The sequence below is a fragment of the Mercenaria mercenaria genome, chromosome 11 (assembly GCF_021730395.1).
Source record: "Mercenaria mercenaria strain notata chromosome 11, MADL_Memer_1, whole genome shotgun sequence".
NCBI lineage: Eukaryota > Metazoa > Mollusca > Bivalvia > Venerida > Veneridae > Mercenaria > Mercenaria mercenaria.
In genome coordinates, this window is record NC_069371.1 from 2,953,634 (window position 1) to 2,972,074 (window position 18,441).

General features: G+C 36.1%; 1 protein-coding gene across 1 annotated transcript; it reads right to left on the reverse strand.

Moving 5' to 3' along the window:
* Nucleotides 1–359: 359 nt before the first annotated feature.
* On the reverse strand, nt 360–16,710 carry LOC123531720 (uncharacterized). Its single transcript, XM_045312933.2, has 2 exons — nt 16,517–16,710; nt 360–4,030 (listed from the first exon to the last, which is right to left on the reverse strand). Exon 2 carries the CDS (start codon nt 4,017–4,019, stop codon nt 1,995–1,997), a length of 2,025 nt encoding a protein of 674 aa, XP_045168868.2. The 5' UTR covers nt 4,020–4,030; nt 16,517–16,710; the 3' UTR covers nt 360–1,994.
* Between the last annotated feature and the right edge of the window lie 1,731 nt (nt 16,711–18,441).

Below are 18,441 nucleotides of genomic sequence, written 5' to 3' on the forward strand. Positions count from 1 at the left end.
AGGCCTCATGTTTATCCTGTTTAAGCATGTCTGTATGGAATGAGTCAATTATCAGCCAATTTCAACTATAGCTTCCGCTTTTGATATTCGAATGTGTGATGTTGGACTTCTCAATAAACGAAGACCAGGGCCACACACATTTCCCATGAACAGATTAAGCGAAACGAACTTTGTTATTTGCTTTGATGCGCTCTAGGCTTCTAAAGAATCGTCTTATAGATCTTACTAATGGATCAAAAATTCCATTCAAGATTTTCTTACTTTCAATCATGATCGGATATCCATAAATGACTTATTCCGGCAATGGACTGGTACGCGCCAGTATTATCTTATCATTTTCATAAATAAAATCCGTCTAGGCAAGTTAACAATTTTATTACAAATTCATTTTAAGCTCCATCTTGGGAAAACGAAAATTAGAAACCTTTCAGCAATGATCTAACAGACAATGATTTACTAATAAAACAAGAGCTGTCCGTAAGACAGCAAATGCTCAACTATTCGAATTGTTGTCACAGAAGCAGGAATATTACCCTACATGTAAGAATATCAATCAAGTTTGAACCCGGAATCTGCATTAGTGTTGGAGATAGAAACATTCAAAACTTTAACAAGAAGTTTTAAGTTCACAGGGGACATAATTTGGCCAAAATGCGAGGCGTCATTGTTCCATGCTACTGCTACAAGGGAAAAATAGAAATAAAATTCACGAATATTTACAAATGACAAATTACTAAATCTTCGTTTTGCATGGTCATCTCTCAGTTACATGTGCGAGATACTATGAATGAAAGCTCTAGGTTACATATAAAGCATTCTGACATAAAAAGACACCCAATGTTTGCATGTGTAGAATTTCAAGACTCAGTCATACAAAACACATGCTAATAAGCATTTAGAGCTAAAAAATCATTTTCGTTTAGTTGTTATTTAACAATGTCAATACTAGTAGGATAGCAGCTTGAAGCTCAAGCACTTTGATATGGAATTTTCCTCAAACCAACCGTACCGCAACAGCTGAAAACGTACAACTCGCATATTTACAATTCTTCTAGTTTAGTGGTGCTCAAACAATCACTAGTTCGCCAATATCTAAATCCTCATTAAAATAACCTGTTTAAATGTTCCAGATCATTTCATTAATTTTCAGTGGTACGAAATCCGAATAACACCATATTTTTGGAGCAAGTCGCCTTGACGTGTTGCTGCACTATGGCATATTTTCAGGTAAACAAGTTGACTATCAATGCGAATATTCAAGTTATACAAGATGAAAAAGCAACTGCGCCGGTTATGAGTAGCTATGGTAATTAGCACGTTCTACGTGCTTCGCATATTAGCAAAAAATGTTACAAAAAGTATATGATTAAATTAAACAGTAATTGCAAATTACAGCTACATACTTCACATTGCTAATAGACGTCTTTTGACAGCAAAAATCTACGTTATTTTTAGCAGCCCTCATAGTGTGCAAGCAATCTGACTAAAGTACATCTCCTACTACGCTACGCATAGGATCTGAGAACGACCTATTCATGGCCTCGTTCTGACAACCCTTTCGCTAGCCAATCAGAGCTTAACTTACAACAATTTGTAAATCTACCCGTAGCTTTTACTTTTGATATTTACAATTCTTATGTCGTAATGAATCAGATAGCCGGATAGCTCAGTCGGTAGGCCACTTGCTTTGTAAGCGAGGGGTCCTGGGTTCGAGCCCTGGAATGACTGCACATTTTTCTTATTCACTGACATTCGATCAAGTCGTCTGATTGGTTTAAATAAAAATAGCAATATTGGAAATCCAAAATATACAGAAGACGAATGTGAATAGGCCGTTCTCAGATCTTCGTTTAGAAGATCAAGTACTTTAGTCAGATTGAGTGTGCAAGCTTTCCACTTTGCAAACCCCGAACCAACCCGATAATTGTCATTTACGTACGACGCACTTCATAAATGGATTAACACTATTGTTGTTGCATTTAAATGCTTCTTGTCTACCTGCTCAAGGACGTCAGATATATGTTCAGTGCCAAGATGTTCCCATCTCCACGACTGCTGGAAAAAGTCCCATTACATCTTGGACAACAGGCTCGTGATAACGTTCCCCTAAACTCGTTGACATTTGATTCCGCTCCACACAACGGACATGTAAAAGTCGCAACTTGCAAAGCTTTCAGTGTTTTCATCAATTTGTCAGCAACTTCAGTTCCATGTTGAGAGTAAGAGCGCCTTTCTCTTTGAGACAAGTCTCCAGATTCCCAATAGACGTCAATAAATTTCAGGTCAAGCACTTCTGCATTTTCTATTCTAAAGAAACCTGTATCGCCCCAATCTTCTCCGTAGGAGTTCATCAGTCGAAAGCATTCACTGTCAAAACTTGTCAGTACAACTGCATGTCCAGATGTGTCCGAATTTCTTCTACGTCTACAGATGTCCAAATCGCGACTTGTCAGAATTCCTGTTCTGTTGCGCTCGTAAAAGCGATGGAACGTGTTCCATTCTTCCCTGGTAAGACGAAATTTGGCTACCACTGGCCGTTTCTCTGTTATAGCTTCCATGGCTCCATTTACATCAACCTCTCGACAACGTAAACGATACATTGGGCAAATTTCCTCTAGCACTCGAAGTGTATTCGCACCATGTCTGCCATGACGGTTAATCATATCATCCCGAAGCTCCTCAAACTCGGGATACCCATCGTCGCGACCGAGAATTCTGTACATTGCCAAATGGAGAACAGTTGCCGCAGCGTGAGCATAGCAAGTTCCTTCGTTTCCTTGATCATGCACCTCGATGTTTTGGTTCCTTTGGTTGATATAAATATCAAGTGAGATGGACACAAGCACATCTGACAGGGAATCCTGGCAACAAACGGCATTTCGTGCCAAGTTGCACACATCTTTTAAGTTGTCCGGGTGATTAACATGCATGAACAACCTGGTCTCGTTGTTAGTTATCTCAATCTTCCAGCCATTCTTAATAAATATCGCCCTAGTTACTAACGATGTTGGAATGTACGAACTCAAATCAAACAGAAACTTCGCGCCTTCTTCCCAGCGTCGTTCAGCAACGCTGGGTAGCATTCGAGGTTCTACATGAGACGATCTAGAGATGTAGCAGCTCACGACTTTTACCTCTGCTCGTTTCAGATCGGACTGTATTGAGGAGATATTTCCGAAATCTGTTGGATTACCATCAGACAGGACAAACAATAACCTATGATGGTTTGGATATCTTCTCTCCAATCTCTGAAATAATCTAAATGCGTCATATAAAGCAGAATACAACGGCGTGTTACCATAAATGAACGGTTCCACAAGCTTTAGTAATTCACGGACTCTCCGAGACGTAAGGTCTCTTTCCTCAAGACATCCATGAAGGACGTTAGCGGCATCTTTGACATTGTATACTGACTGGTCACAAACGCCTTTCATTAAAGCCTTCGCGATAACCTCTTCGATGTCTCCCTTTGTCGCATTTCGGAATGGTGTCACGGCAATAGAAAAAACACTTTGCAGGAAAGACCCACCAGGCACCTGTTCCCAACTTCGACAGGCTGTGGGCAAATCCTCGCGTACAAACTTCTGCGTGAAATTTCTGTCGGATCTCAGTTTTCTGAGTACTATCGTCGCCATGTATTCAGACACCGCATTCTTCACTACATTTACCTCTGCCCACCTTCTTATAGTGTGCGCACCATTCTGTTCCAATAAAATAAAAATGTTTTCAATCGTTGAATCTGTAGCCTTTATATCTAAATTCGTAAGGGGTATTTCGCCGCCTTCTGTGTTCTGGCACTGCTCAACAGTGGAGATTATGTCGAATCTTTCTTGTGAATATAAAGCCCCAAGACCAATAACGAAAACACGATTGGATCTTGAAATGTCGTGTTTTACAAGATCATTTGCTACTCTGAATATTGAATGAGCCCATGTTCCGCCTTCTTCGTCTATACCGTCTCCAATGCTACTTTTCATGGATCCAGAGACATCTAGTAGGGCTCCAATAAATGCAGACATTTTGGTTCTATCTGAAAATATGAGATTTATCATTCTACACTGCAAATTTACGGAATGACAAATGTAAATGTCATGGCCTTAGTGAAATTATTTCGTACGACGTATAACCGCCCGAGTGTATAAATAGTGTTCAAACATTGTTTTGCTATATATCATTTCGATTCCCATATATTTTTATTGTAAAATTTAGATGAAATATGATAGAAATTTTTATTGGCGCATGTATGAAACGGTAATGCGTCTTGAGGAATGGTTCCATTAAAGCGTAAATGATGGAAAATTATTCTGCACTGCTAAATGTGTGTAGATTAATTAAGACAGTTATGCTGTGTGACACTTCGTTTTAAAAAGTATTTGAACAAATTTGAAAGCGCTATTTCTCGATGCGTAAATGGCGCTAAATATTACGTTGACGTGCGCCAACATAATATCGTTGTGATGATTGAAGCATTGATAGTCAAATTAGCATAAGACTTAGTGTTTCACGGCCGGAAATCGTATAATAATATGCGAGTTTGTTTTTATCTAAAACAATAAGGTGTACATTATGCAAGTGTTTTTGCTATGTCCATATTGCATTTTAACTCACGCAGCGAGAAAATGAAAAATAAACGTAGGGTTATCATAAATTTAGAATGACAACACGCAGAAGTTTACTTCCTGGATGTAAGAATTTCAATGCAATGTGGACTTGACTTGAAATGAAGATGTGCACGAAGGTGTATTGATAAATATAGTGTTACATACTGTTACCCTATTATATGCCCCTAACTTTCCGATTTCTTTGGATACTCGTAATGTGCGCCTTGTGTTCATATTTTATTAGAGCACTCGGGAAGTTTAAAAGCATTTGTCATTTAAGACGCTTTCCGCGAACCGACAATATTTTTGAAAGAAAATGTAATTTTGAAAACATTTTCGGCCTTAAATAGCAGTGCAATAATATGAAAATGTGAATGAGCGTGCAATACAGTTAGAACATTTATAAATGTGCATAAAAAAGATGTCACACGTACATTCCATTCAATGACAGCTTGCACGTACATAAACGTTTATAACAAATGGGGGATTTTGCAAGAAAGAAGAGCATCCGCTAATGTAACTAAACCAAACTGATATAATGCACTTAAGTATAGGTGGGCAGGTGGTCTAGTGGTAACACGCTTGACTGTCAATCCAGAGGTCCGGGGTTCGAATCCCGGTCAAGGCACTGGAAATATTCGAGATGCTCTTGCGTGTCTCTCACCTAACTTAGAGGCCTGTACTGGTTCTTCCCAGGAAAGACGGCTTCGCGTGTATCGGTGCTATTGGTCCGAGAGCTCACGGACTTTTATTGCAACAATTGAGGCCAAAAGAAGTTTATACATTTTTGGAAACAATATTTCATATCCTCCATGAAAACCTATTTCTTAAGTCTCAAAGCCGTGCCTATCTATATTTTGTTCACTTATGTTTGTGATATGGGAGGTTAAACTCACTTGTAAAAATTTAGGGGGTAGGGTAAAGTTTACGTCTACCAGTTTTTTCACTGTTTAATTACAGTAGCTATTTGATTGTCAGTAAATGTATATATGTCAACCAATGTCAGCAAAAAGAAATTCATCAAAAAGGAATGAAGGGCAAACTTGATATTTAAGGTCAAAGGTCAAATTTATGTACAAATCACAAAAATTGGCATATTTCAAATTTATTTTTATTCTTAAAAATTAGTTTGTTATCATAAGTCACTCAGTTTTACTTATGTAATGTGTTTATATCAGCCAAAGTCTGAAATGCAAATCTTGTTGCAAAACGTCAAAGTCAACCCTGATAACTGAAGGTCAAAGTTCATTTTCATGCAAAAATGTGAAAAATATTACCTTTACTTTTTTAATCTGTTTAATATGTATTCACATTACTAGTCACCGAAGTTAATTTGTTTTAATGTCTGTATGTCAGGCAAAGTCAGCAGTGCAGATGTAACCCCAAAATTGCCAAGGGTAAAGCTTATATCAAAGGTCAAAGGTCAAATCTGAGTGAAAAATTGCATGAATAGCTTCCTTTTTGAAATATAAATGCTATTCCTAATCATTATTAGTAATTGCTCGTGATTTATTTTAATGTATATATGTCCCACAATGTCAGTAATAAAGATATCGTCTGAAATCAGAAAAGTTCAAATGTGATATTAAGGGTCAAAGGTCATTTTCATGTAAAAGGAAGAAAAAATGGCTCTTTAACTTTTCTTCTTGTTGATAATATTTTGTCGATATTAGTCAACGAGATCAGTTCATTTAATGTATAAATGTTAGGCGATGTCTAGTATGCAAATACAATTTCAAAACATTCAAGGTCAACCATAATTTCAAAGGTCAAAGGTCAAAGAAGTGAGTAAAATGTTGCAAAGATATCACCTATTTGTAATAATTTTTATTGTTTAAAAGTATTTGTTTTGTCATTTTAGTAACTGATCGTTGTTCATTTTACTGTATATATGTCAGACGATGTCACAGAAGACAAATAAAGTCAAGGTCAAACCTGGCATTGGAGGCCAGGGGTCACTTTTGTATAAAAAATCACAACCTTTACCATACTTACTCATTACTTTGATCAAAATAGCTTGTTGTTATAATTCACTGTTAGCAATTTACTTTAATGTATACATGTCAAGCAAGGTTAGCAATGTAGGTCTTATCCTTATAAGTCAAAGGCAAACCTATTATCAAAGGTCAAAGGTCAAATCTGAGTAAGAATTAGCAAAATAACAAGAATTTTGCAATGATTTTTGGTTACGGGTTTATCCCGCTACCAAAGTTAAAGTGTATTTCTGACTATCATAGTATCTTTATTTTATCCCGAATCACATCCAAAAGGTGTTCATGTGCTACACAAAATAGTCCCATTAATGCACAGTGCGGATGAATTATCAATGAACAAGCAATTCTTATTCAACCTGTATCCACTCACACTAACCATTTAGATTATGTTAGATCTATCAATGATAAGGTATTCCAGCCCATGGTAACATCACAAGCTGGGTCAGGCAGAGTTCATCTTAGATATGAGGCACATTAAATTTGTATTTGTTTCTCATTCATGTATATTCATAGACTGGCATTTTAAACAGAAAATAAATCTACCAAAATCCCGCAACCATCAGACATTTCAAGGCTTTGATTCTATATTGTGTAGGTCATTTCTGTCGCTACTAGTAAAACTGATTAGTATTCATTTTAAAATATATACAACTGACAATATCACTGTTGAAATAATAATGAAAAGTAAGTCAAGGTCAAACCTGACATTACATTAAAGGTCAAAGGTTATTTTCATGTAAAAATTCAAAATACAGCATTTTTAATTTCTTCTTCGTTACAAATTATATTGTCATTTTGCTCATTGAAAGCAATTTTGTCTTATGTTTATTTGTAAATCAATGTCAGCAATGCAGATCTTATTTCAAAAACAGTGATTGTTAAAGCTTATATCAAAGGTAAAAGGTGAAATTTGCGTGAAAGATCGCAAAAAGTAGCATTTTGCAATACTTTTCATTGTTTAAAAGTATTTTGTCATTATTAATATCTTATGGTTATTCCTTGAAGTCTCATACATGTATATATCTATATATGGGCCAATGTCTACAATGGAGATATCATAAAACATGAGTCTAGATCAGCCCTGATGTTAAAGTTTAAAATTCATTTTCGGGTAATAAATACAAAAGATAGCACTGTTATTTTATTTCTTTGTTCCAACATATCTTGTTATAGCTTGATATTAATTCATTTTAAAGTTAGCCTTTACTTCCTTACTGCCTTCCATCTTCTTATGGCCGTTTTATATTTTATGATTAGATGCGGCAATGAACTGCACCGTATTCTGCAGGTCGCTGATATCTCTCCACGGCTTGGTCTCAAATGGGATATCTGTTGACCAAACTTTCTGGCGTGCTTCTTCCAGATAGGAGCAGCTCTGCAGAATGTGAAACGGTGTTTGTTCCTCTGATCCGCACTGACATTTAGCTTTCTCTGCAACTCCTAGCTTCTTCATATGTTTTCTCAGGCCACAGTCTTCAGTGCGCAGACGGAAGACAGTTAATTGGCTGGTAAGCTTGTGTAGACAGTCCGTGAATTGGCGGGTAACCTCTATTTATGTTCTTCCAGTCTGACACAAAGCTGTTCTTTCACAGAGTCTGAGCTTCTCTGTATGAAGTTGAAGGTTTGGGCTGTATTTGTCTAGTTGCTGTCTTTGCAAGTTTGTGCTCAGCTTCATTTCCAGCTATGCCCACATGTGCAGCAATATATCGAAATGCTACATTGTTGTTCTCAGGCAGGAGATTAATGTTTTTCAACAGCTGTCTGATTAAGTTGTCTGATGGACCTGCTGAGAGAGCCTGAAGAGCTGACTTTGGGTCTATTAGGAATATATTGTCCCTTTTCTCCTCGCTCATACTGTTCGAGTGTCGCCGATGTGAGGGCTTGCATCTGGAGCTGTAGTTGGAGCATCTCTTGCCGACTGTATGAGAGAGTACGAAGGAGGAGCTGTCTTGATGTAGGCACCACCCCAAGCTTTCTGAACTGCCTTTTCCACTGATCCATTGGTATATTCTCGGATGCAAGAGTGTGCTGGATAGCGGTTATTGATCATTTCTAGCATAAGAGATTGTTGGTAAGCCTGATGTTGCTTTCCCTTTTCTTCTACTCCTGGCACCTCAAATCTGATCTTGGGAGCACATTGTCTGGGAAACCATTCATTGGGCTCGAGCGGCTCTGCCTCTGTGTCCAGTGCTGCTGCTTTCTATTTTTGCAGTTTTTTGACGATGTGGATAAGACTCTGTCTTTTCAGTTTGTTCTTGGTTCTGCTCTCGAATTTTGAGTGGAGTGGGTGGGATGGTAGTCTCTTTGCCTTCTCTGCATGGACAAAAGCTTTGTACTCTCGTCTTGTCTCTAATTGTTCAGGGTTGGCTGTCTTTTCGATTCATTTTATTTGAGTTGTTTTCATTGCCCCGGGATTATCCTCAGACCTGAAATTTAACCTTGTCCAGTTTATCTTTACTGGTTTTGGAAGCAGGTACCAATGAGGTTGATGCGTACTCTGCTTTGTACCGTACGTTGCCTGTGTAGACTTGCAGAGGATCTTTGCATTTACTTCCCAGCTTGTTCCAGCCAGTTTTTTTCATAGTGGCGAGATTTTTTGAAGGCCCTCTTCTTTGACCTTTAATGTCAGATTTGACCTTGACTAATTTTTCATTATTATTTCAAGAATGATATCATCTCTTATAAATACATTAAAATGAATAATAATTAGTTAATAGTTTTTAAATACCCTAAAAAAATAATGAAAAATCGTTGCAAAAAATACTGTTTGTTTTTTTTTGCTAATTTTCACGCAAATTTGACCTTTGACCTTTGATAATAGGTTTTGCTTTGCCTTATTTGGATAAGACCTACATTCATGACCTTGCTTGACATGTATACATTAAAATAAATTGCCAACAGAAAATTCTAACAAGAATTATTATTTTTGAACAAAGTAATGAGTAAATATGCTACAAATTGATCTTTTACATAAAAATGACCCCTGACCTTTAATACCAGGTTCTACCTTGACTTATTTTCTCTTCCATGACATCGTCTGACATATAAACAGTAAAATGAAAAACGATCAGTTACTAAAATGACAAAACAAATACTTTTAAACAATAAAAAATATTACAAACAGGTGATATTATTGCAACATTTTATTCACTTTTTTTGACCTTTGACCTTTGAAATTATGGTTGACCTTGAATGTTTTGGAATAATATGTGCATACCAGACATCACCTACTTTTTATACATTAAAATGAACTGATATTGTTGATTAATATCGACAAAATACCATTAACAAGAAGAAAAGTTAAAGAGCTATTTTTTCATTCTTTTACTTGAAAGTGACCTTTAACCTTTAATATCACATTTGAACTTGTCTTATTTTAGACGATATCGTTATTACTGACATTGTGGGACATATATACATTAAAATAAATTACGTGCAATTACAAATAATGATGGGAAATAGCATTTATATTTCAAACAGAAAGCTATTCATGCAATTTTTCACACAAATTTGACCTTTGACCTTTGATATAAGCTTTACCCTTGGCAGTTTTGTGGTTACCTTTGTACTGTTGACTTTGCCTGACATACAGACATTAAAAACAAATTAATTTCAGTGACTAACAATGTGAATACATATCAAAAATGTTAGAAAAAGTAAATGTAACATTTTTCGTATTTTTGCATGAAAATGAACTTTGACCTTCAATTATCAGGGTTGACCTTGACGTTTTGCAATAAGATTTGCATTTCTGACTTTGACTGATATATGCACATTACATATATAAAGCTGAGTGACTTATGATAACAAACTAATTTTTAAGAATAAAAATAAATTTGAAATATGCCAATTTTTGTGATTTGTACATAAATTTGACCTTTGAACTTAAATATCAAGTTTGCCATTCATTCCTTTTTGATGAATTTTTTTTGCTGACATTGGTTGACATATATACATTTACTGACAATCAAATAGCTACTGTAATTAAACAGTGAAAAAAACTGGTAGACGTAAACTTTACCCTACCCCCTAAATTTTTACAAGTGAGTTTAACCTCCCATATCACAAACATAAGTGAACAAAATATAGATAGGCACGGCTTTGACACTTAAGAAATAGGTTTTCATGGAGGATATGAAATATTGTTTCCAAAAATGTATAAACTTCTTTTGGCCTCAATTGTTGCAATAAAAGTCCGTGAGCTCTCGGACCATATACACCAGGCACGTTAAAGAACCAGACTGTCTATTCGCAAAGAGCCGGACAAGTCTGTATCTAAAAAGGATTTCTCTCTATCTGTTCTGGGGGTCCCTCTGGTCAGATCGATCTATGTCTGTACTAGTAGAGGATTAATATCGCGCCCTGTGTGGCTGCGTTTGCTATATGTAAAGCGCCTTTGAACGTGTTTATCATGAAGAGGGCGCTATATAAAACTGGTATAATAATAATATTTACGTATCAAAACGACCTTTATCTACTTTTATGTCATTAGCACTACATTAGTAGTACCTCTGTTTTACTTCTTTTTCATTTTCCTACTTTTGTCTTTCCGCAAGTAACCGATATTATACTAAAGGTGTTTAACATACTGGCGTTCTTGGGTTAAAATGTTATTCACAGCTGTAGACTTGGCTGAAAAAGAGCATTTACCTACAAATGCCCGATGTGTAATGCTCAAAGTAGCTTGTATTTGTTACTGAGCTGGACAATTTGGTTGTTCCATGTGTATTAGGAACCCCTCATATCATTACTGAAGCTTTGTATGTATAAGTATATAGCGGGAAATTTCACCTTTTTTATTTCAGCATCATAAATAGTACCTTTTCAATAAAAATCACTTTTCTTTTTATTTATTGGCTTACAAGATTCTGTTCAGCCTATACAGAGAAAACAAAAAGAACAGCACAACATTATTTACTTAGCAGTAAATATTTATATAAAACTTCAAACAAAACAAATATTTCACTAAAATTATTTTTCATCAATTTCTTTTCTTTGCGAAACGTTTAGTTAAAGTTTTCCTAAATTCTTGGAAAAGTATTAAAAAGAGCGTTCTGAATAGAACGGCAGAATGAGACAAAGCCCCCCGAACAAAAGAAGAGAAATCCTTTTTAGATACTTAGCCTAGCTCTTTGCGAATAGACTGGTTCTTTAACGTGCCTGTTGTATAGGCCCGATACACGTGAAGCCATCTTTTCTGGTAAGAACCAGTACAGGCCTCTTAGTTAGATGGGAGACTCTCCAGAGCATCTCAGAAATTTCCAGTGCCTGTTTCGAGATTCGAACCCCGGACCTCTAGAATGACAGTCAAGAGTGTTATCACAAGACCAGCTTGCGACAAAAATTCGGACAAAGAATTATATGTTTTAATTACCGTAAATGAACGCATTTTAGTAAATATCTCATTTACGGAAAGAAATCCTTTATTATACTTAACACATTCTCACTTATCAGTAACTAAATAATTTGTTACAATTATATTTTTTAATCGTTTACACACATGTTTCCTTTTAGCTAAGATATTTAGGTTTTTTGCCTTCAGTTTGCTTCTTTCCCTAGATGTTGTTCTTGGTGATTTTTGTGTCAATTCGCCGTTAAATCCAACTCACTAGATTTTTTGCCAACAAGAAATTAGTGAAGAAGATAACTGTAGTTGTTTCTGGTTTTATTTACCTTAATACCGACCATGTGAATTTAGATGCTATCTAAACCGTTACATATAAAATCCAAACGTTTAACTGTTTTTCAAGACGTTACATACTTGATACTTGTGGTTGACTTCAGGTTGTATTTTGTCGCAAAAATACTGAACTTTCAGTCGAGAGACCAATGACTACATATGCAAAAATGCTTTACAATTTTTACCGATATATAATTGCAAGATTTTTTATAACATCGTTTAAAGGTTTAGTTTTCGCTTCTTCCACGTTTTTGTCACTTCATGAATTAATAGTCTGGAGCTTAGAATGATGAGACAAAACGGTATATTTTTTTATGTAAATATATTATGTTAAATGATAGAAATCAGCAAAACTTATGTGGTGTTTTTTGTCTGTTCTGCTCGTAAGAGGTCATATTGGACAGATCCAAACAGACGGCTACCGTTGTTGTTTCCATACAATGATTCCGAAAAGAAAGAAAACTGCATCGTTTCGGTTCGGTGTATTGGGATCAGTTCTATAGTAAGTGTCGCCAGGACGTCAGGTAAAACTGATGGGGTCCATATGTACAATGGCCTTTAAATAATTTCATTACTTTCAGCACTAAAAATGTACGTGTTAACTGCCATTGAAAATGCGGTGTACGTGTTCATAACCATCTAATTAATTTCAATACTGACTCTTCACACAACAGTTTTATGCATATAAACAAATGTTCTGACTGTAATGTATACACGGTCAAATATTCGTGTCTTTGCTCTGCCATTTATTGTCGTAAATATTTTAAAATACATGTAAGTATTTTGTAGGGCCGTGGAAATTGGCTTTCAAACATAACAAACGCATTCAAACTTCCCAAACGTTCTCAGAAAGTATCAATACATGGAGGACATTACGGTTACAGGAGGAAATCAGTAACAATATCTAAAACAAGTGTAAATGTGCAAGTAGCGAAAACTCTCCTCCACTACATTTATTTAAGATTTACGGGCTAACAACTGGTATATTTTAACAGGTAATCATTTTATCACTGATAAAACATTTGAATGTAACGTTTTTGTTTTACAACATTAATAATATTATAAAATCATTCCTCTAACTTGTCCAGCAAAAATGAACATAATAATGAAAGAAATGACCATGCTTAAGGCCCAACATCTTACACTCAAGAAACATTGGAAAGTAATCCAATCAAAATAAAGAATTCAGCCGAGTGCAAATGACGTCATTTACAAACTAAAATGGCTGCCTCCATAATCAGCCATTTTTCTTAAATTTCAATTGGTAGGCTTGTGAATGGCTTTCATATAAAATATCTTATTGTCAGGGGTTCCTTGTCCTCTAATATAATGCTACTGATACCAAATTTCCGATCGCATTGAGCAGAAAATTTCTTTTAAAATGACCTGAGGTATGGATTCTATGCTATAAAAATGTATGCTGGCAGTGTTTAGGAACAATGGTGAATGGGGCGCACACTTGACTCAAACACTGCACTGTATTGCTACGGTCGCTTACGTATATCCTCGCGTTTAAAAACAATCTCTGACAACTGTGTCAGAGACTTCTCCTTCTCTCCGGAGCGTGCACGTCGCGGAAAAGGCACAGGGCATCGCCAGATACGGAGCCAAGACAACTGACGGTGTCCAGACTAATCCGGAGGTAGTGGCCCTGCAAAGGATGGGACGACGAAGATAGGCCATGCAGACTTCCAACGACTCTACCCGGGGGAGCCATCAACTCAACTTCAGTTGTTTATTCACAAATAGGCTTCGGCCACCCGGCTCCATTCAACTCGGGTGGTACTGATGGAACTCCTGCATGGCGACAGACGGCAATGAACAACTGAACCTGCCAGTACTTTGACGAATCCACACACGGCATGCAGAGAAGACCCCGAGCTGCTCAAACTTCACGCTCAACGTGAGGGGCGAGCGGGGAGGGGCACCAACACCACGAGGGACCAGTCTGCACCTGCGGCATCAACCGCCCTTTTAAGGGCGACCCTTGCCACACCTTACCTTCTCATATTGTCTATTGGCTACTACGGGGGAGCTGTCATTTAGGTCTCACTGGCCGCGACAGTGACCCATTTTTGGCTTCAAAATTACTTGTCTTAGGCATATACTCTACGGAAATTGCGTAGAGGTAAATTTTTACCACTTTGGCTTCAAAAAGCTTCTTAAACGGCATGCCTGGCGACATGCCGGGGGTCTATACTCTATATAGCGAAAGCTATATTGTGCATGAAAGGGCGGATGGACCCTTAACTAAACTTAAACACTGACTGACTGACTGTGTACGGGAGTCGACTCTTTGGCTCAGTGGTTAGAGCAGTGGCCTTCCACCCGTGCAACCCGGGTTCGAATCCCAGCAGAGGCAGCTGGGATTTCTCTCTTCTTTCATTTCTGTTACGTTTCGCTTTGAAATGCGTTAGATGGGGGCTCGTCCGGGAATGGACTTTATCTAGTGCCTAAAATGGCACTTGCTATGCCGAAATGGAATTCAAACCATCATAAATGGTGACTCCTCACGTAAAAAAGCAATCTCTGATGACAACTGCGTCAGGGAGTCGACTCTTTGGCTCAGTCGAGCATTGGCCTTCCACCCGTGCGACCCAGGTTCGAATCACAGCAGAAGCAGTTGGGGTTTTCTCTTCTCTTTCATTTCTGTTACACTTTGAAATGCGTAAGAGTATACCAAGGTGTAGGAGGGTAGGGGAGACTATTCGAGGGGGAACCAAATCCTGTTATATAATTTGGTATTTTAAGCTTCTGTTGAGTTTTAAGAGAAAACTATTTCTGCCATTAATTGGAGTTTCGGGGGGAGGTTGTGCATGCAAAATCCTGATTTCTAAGAGGATTTTGACGGTGGTCGATTACTTAAGGTTTAAAATATATAATGTCAACAAGCCTTGGAAAAAAAGGTATTTTGTGAAGAAATTTGTTATTAGGGTGCAAGATCCCTGCAGGAAGTGGGACTGTAGAGTAATATAAAGTTTAGCTTTTAAAAACTTGAATTTCGATACATCCGATCTGGCACGATATTCAAACTTCGAATTATCATGAGCAGATCCCAGTTTCAGTTTTACTTTGAAATGCAGCTTTGTAAAATGTGAAGTATGAGTTTCGAGCTAGCTCGATATTCGACTTAAAAATTTTCAGTATCAGTCTAATTCAATACCAGGTCGAAATACGGCTTTTGGAATATTATTACTTCCGATCATTGAACTGGCTGGAAATTAAATGCTATTTTGAAATTAGACTTCCTGAAAATTTGAATTTCGATCTTTAGGGCTATCTTGGGATCGAAATCCGGCAAGTAATGAAGTTGAATTTCGATCTTTGAGCTGTGTTTTTATCTAATCCTAAAATTTGCTAAGTGATTTATTCCGTTATCATATTAATGCGTTTGTTGAGAATATCGTTATAAAAGTATTCTGGTTAACCCACAAAATAACATTTAGGACAAATTTATTTTGTGTTTATAACCGTTCTCATTTATCTTTGCAAGCAGTTATAATACCTGATAAACCCATATGATCAAAACTATTACCCGACAGCCGATTTACCGGGCCAATGTTGTGGTTATTTTCACGGTCATGTCGATGGGTTTAATTTTTCCATATGTAGATGTAAATAAACACAATATTTATAAATGTGTACTACCACTAAAACAACTGGCTGTTTTTAACAATCAATTGTTACTGCATGATATTTAATTATGGACGTAGTTCTATATGCAAACTTAACTTATATAGTTAGTAAAGTTAAATACATCTAATAAGCAATTTATACATTCGAAGTAAATATCTAAAGTTATTCAAAGATGGCCATTGGGTATCTTTTATAATGAAGAAAAATTGTTATGTTATGATACATATATTTACCCTATTATATAGGCGTAAAATATTAAATCTAAAAGCAATTTCAAAGCAAAGAATTTGGCTTTAAGAGTAATGGAAAAATATCTGACTTTGAGCCAGAAATGTCTTTCAGTGTTTTCAGTGATTTGGGGGTGTTCTTTTTCAATATGTTAAAGCCAGAATATTTTTCAAGCTAAACCAAAGTCAGGATTTTTTTCCTTATAAAAATACCATTCCCCCCCCCCCCCCCCCCCCCCCCCACACACACACACACCACCACCACCACCATCCCCAGTATATGAAATGGTCGGTCCCTTATATTATCGTTCATTGCAACGATCTGCGGTAAATATTAAAAATATTAGCCATAAAGAATAGCAAAATTATAAATTTTACCTGCGCGTGAACTATCCAGCAAAGATTTACAGGTGTAGTAATTTTATGCGTTATCCAAAAAAATGAAACAAGGTAAGAATAACGTAAGACACAAATGTGACAATCTGCTGCGTTTAGCATATAGTTTACAAGGTTGATATGTAGCGCCAAACGGAAGTTATCGAGTAGGAAAGCACTGTATTTTTATAAATTTTCCGAAAATCTAAAATGAAAATAGGAAGTTATGAATTTTCCGAAAATGTGAAATGAAACTAGGTCAGTCACGTCGGCCTTTTCGTGGAAATCAATGTGGGTTTTTTTGTTGTTGTTATTGTTTTGTGGATGGTTAATGGTTTATTCTCTACAGAACATATAATTTACTTCGTAACTTTGGAATCGAACTTACGTTCCTTTTCCACACATATTATACAATAACAAAAGGTCAATATATCAACATAAATATACACAATAATATCAGTACTAATAAACTTTGATAATGTGGCAGTTGACCTGAATAAAATCGACACTGTTTATTGTCCAATACAGGTAAATCCAATAATTGCTTTGCAATAGATCTATGGCGGATTATCTTTGAACATCCCTGGACCTATTGGACTCAACTGCCGCATTATCAAAGTTTATTAGTATCAAGCAAAGAAAGCAATAACAACATACATTTATATAAATATAAATAGAGGATGAACTATCCCGTCAGTTAAGTTACAATGATACATTTATTCTAGAATTTCTTATTTTAAAAGCATAGAACATATGTATGGCTAATTTGTATTGTTTGAATTTAATAGCTCTACAACATTCAACATGCTTGGTTTCTTCAGATAATATTTAGGAATATATTATCTTCTTATTTCATTGTATTTAGAGCACATTATCACAAAATTGTACCCATCTTCAATGTGTCTGTTTGAATAACATAATTCACAAAGTCTCTCATTCCTTTCCAACTTATTTTTCCCATAACGCCCCTTTTTGACTCAGAGATTATGGGCAGATATTCGCAGTACGTTTACACTTTGTTAATGAACTTAGATACTCTTCATATCCACACCCGCAGTTTATATAGTTGTATCTGTTCGTATTAAAATATAATTCTTACCTATTCTTTGAATAAGTACATATCCAGACTTAAAGGCACTGACCTCACAATTTTGGCTAAAAATGATCTTTCTTTCAAATTGAAGTTTGGTCATATTAGGAACATTAGAATATGAATTTTTGTTTCTAAACTATTTTAAAAAATGCCAAATCAAGAAAAAATGATGACCGCGTCGGGAATCGAACACGGCAATAAAAAAGTTTTCCGCCGACGTTACCAATAGCGCTATAATTTAGTGTCCAATGCGAGTTTAATATTTATAGGTTATTAGATTTATATCGAGAAATATGCATGACTTCTGCGGCGGAAATATAGCGCGACTTTAGGAGCGCAATATTATTCCCTGAAAAACGAGTGCATATTTCTTGATGCAAATCTAATAATCTTTTTATTACATACGCATGCTTAAAATTATTATATGAATGATTCAAATTTGTTATTAAGCCTAAGTAAAATTGAAAAAATCGTTGTGAAAGAACTTTTAAACGCGACGGAATACATGAAACTGATGTCACAAATGACGTCACACACCCCATATGAAATTTGAACGTCAGTATGGAAAAATATTGACGTTTCAGGTTCCATTGAAACTTAACGAAGTTTTAAAATGAGTATGAAATAAGATACGTATAATAGAGGCAGTTTACCTTGAGTAAAGCGTTACAAACGCTTTTCGATTTTCATCGTAAAAAAGTAGTAAAAACAATTAATTCTCATATGTTTCCGTAACATATAGTCTGTCAATAATTAAGTTTCAAAGCATTTCTAAAATATAGCATTGATTTCAAGATATCTAAAAGAATCTTTCTTTTTTGTTGTCGAACGGTCT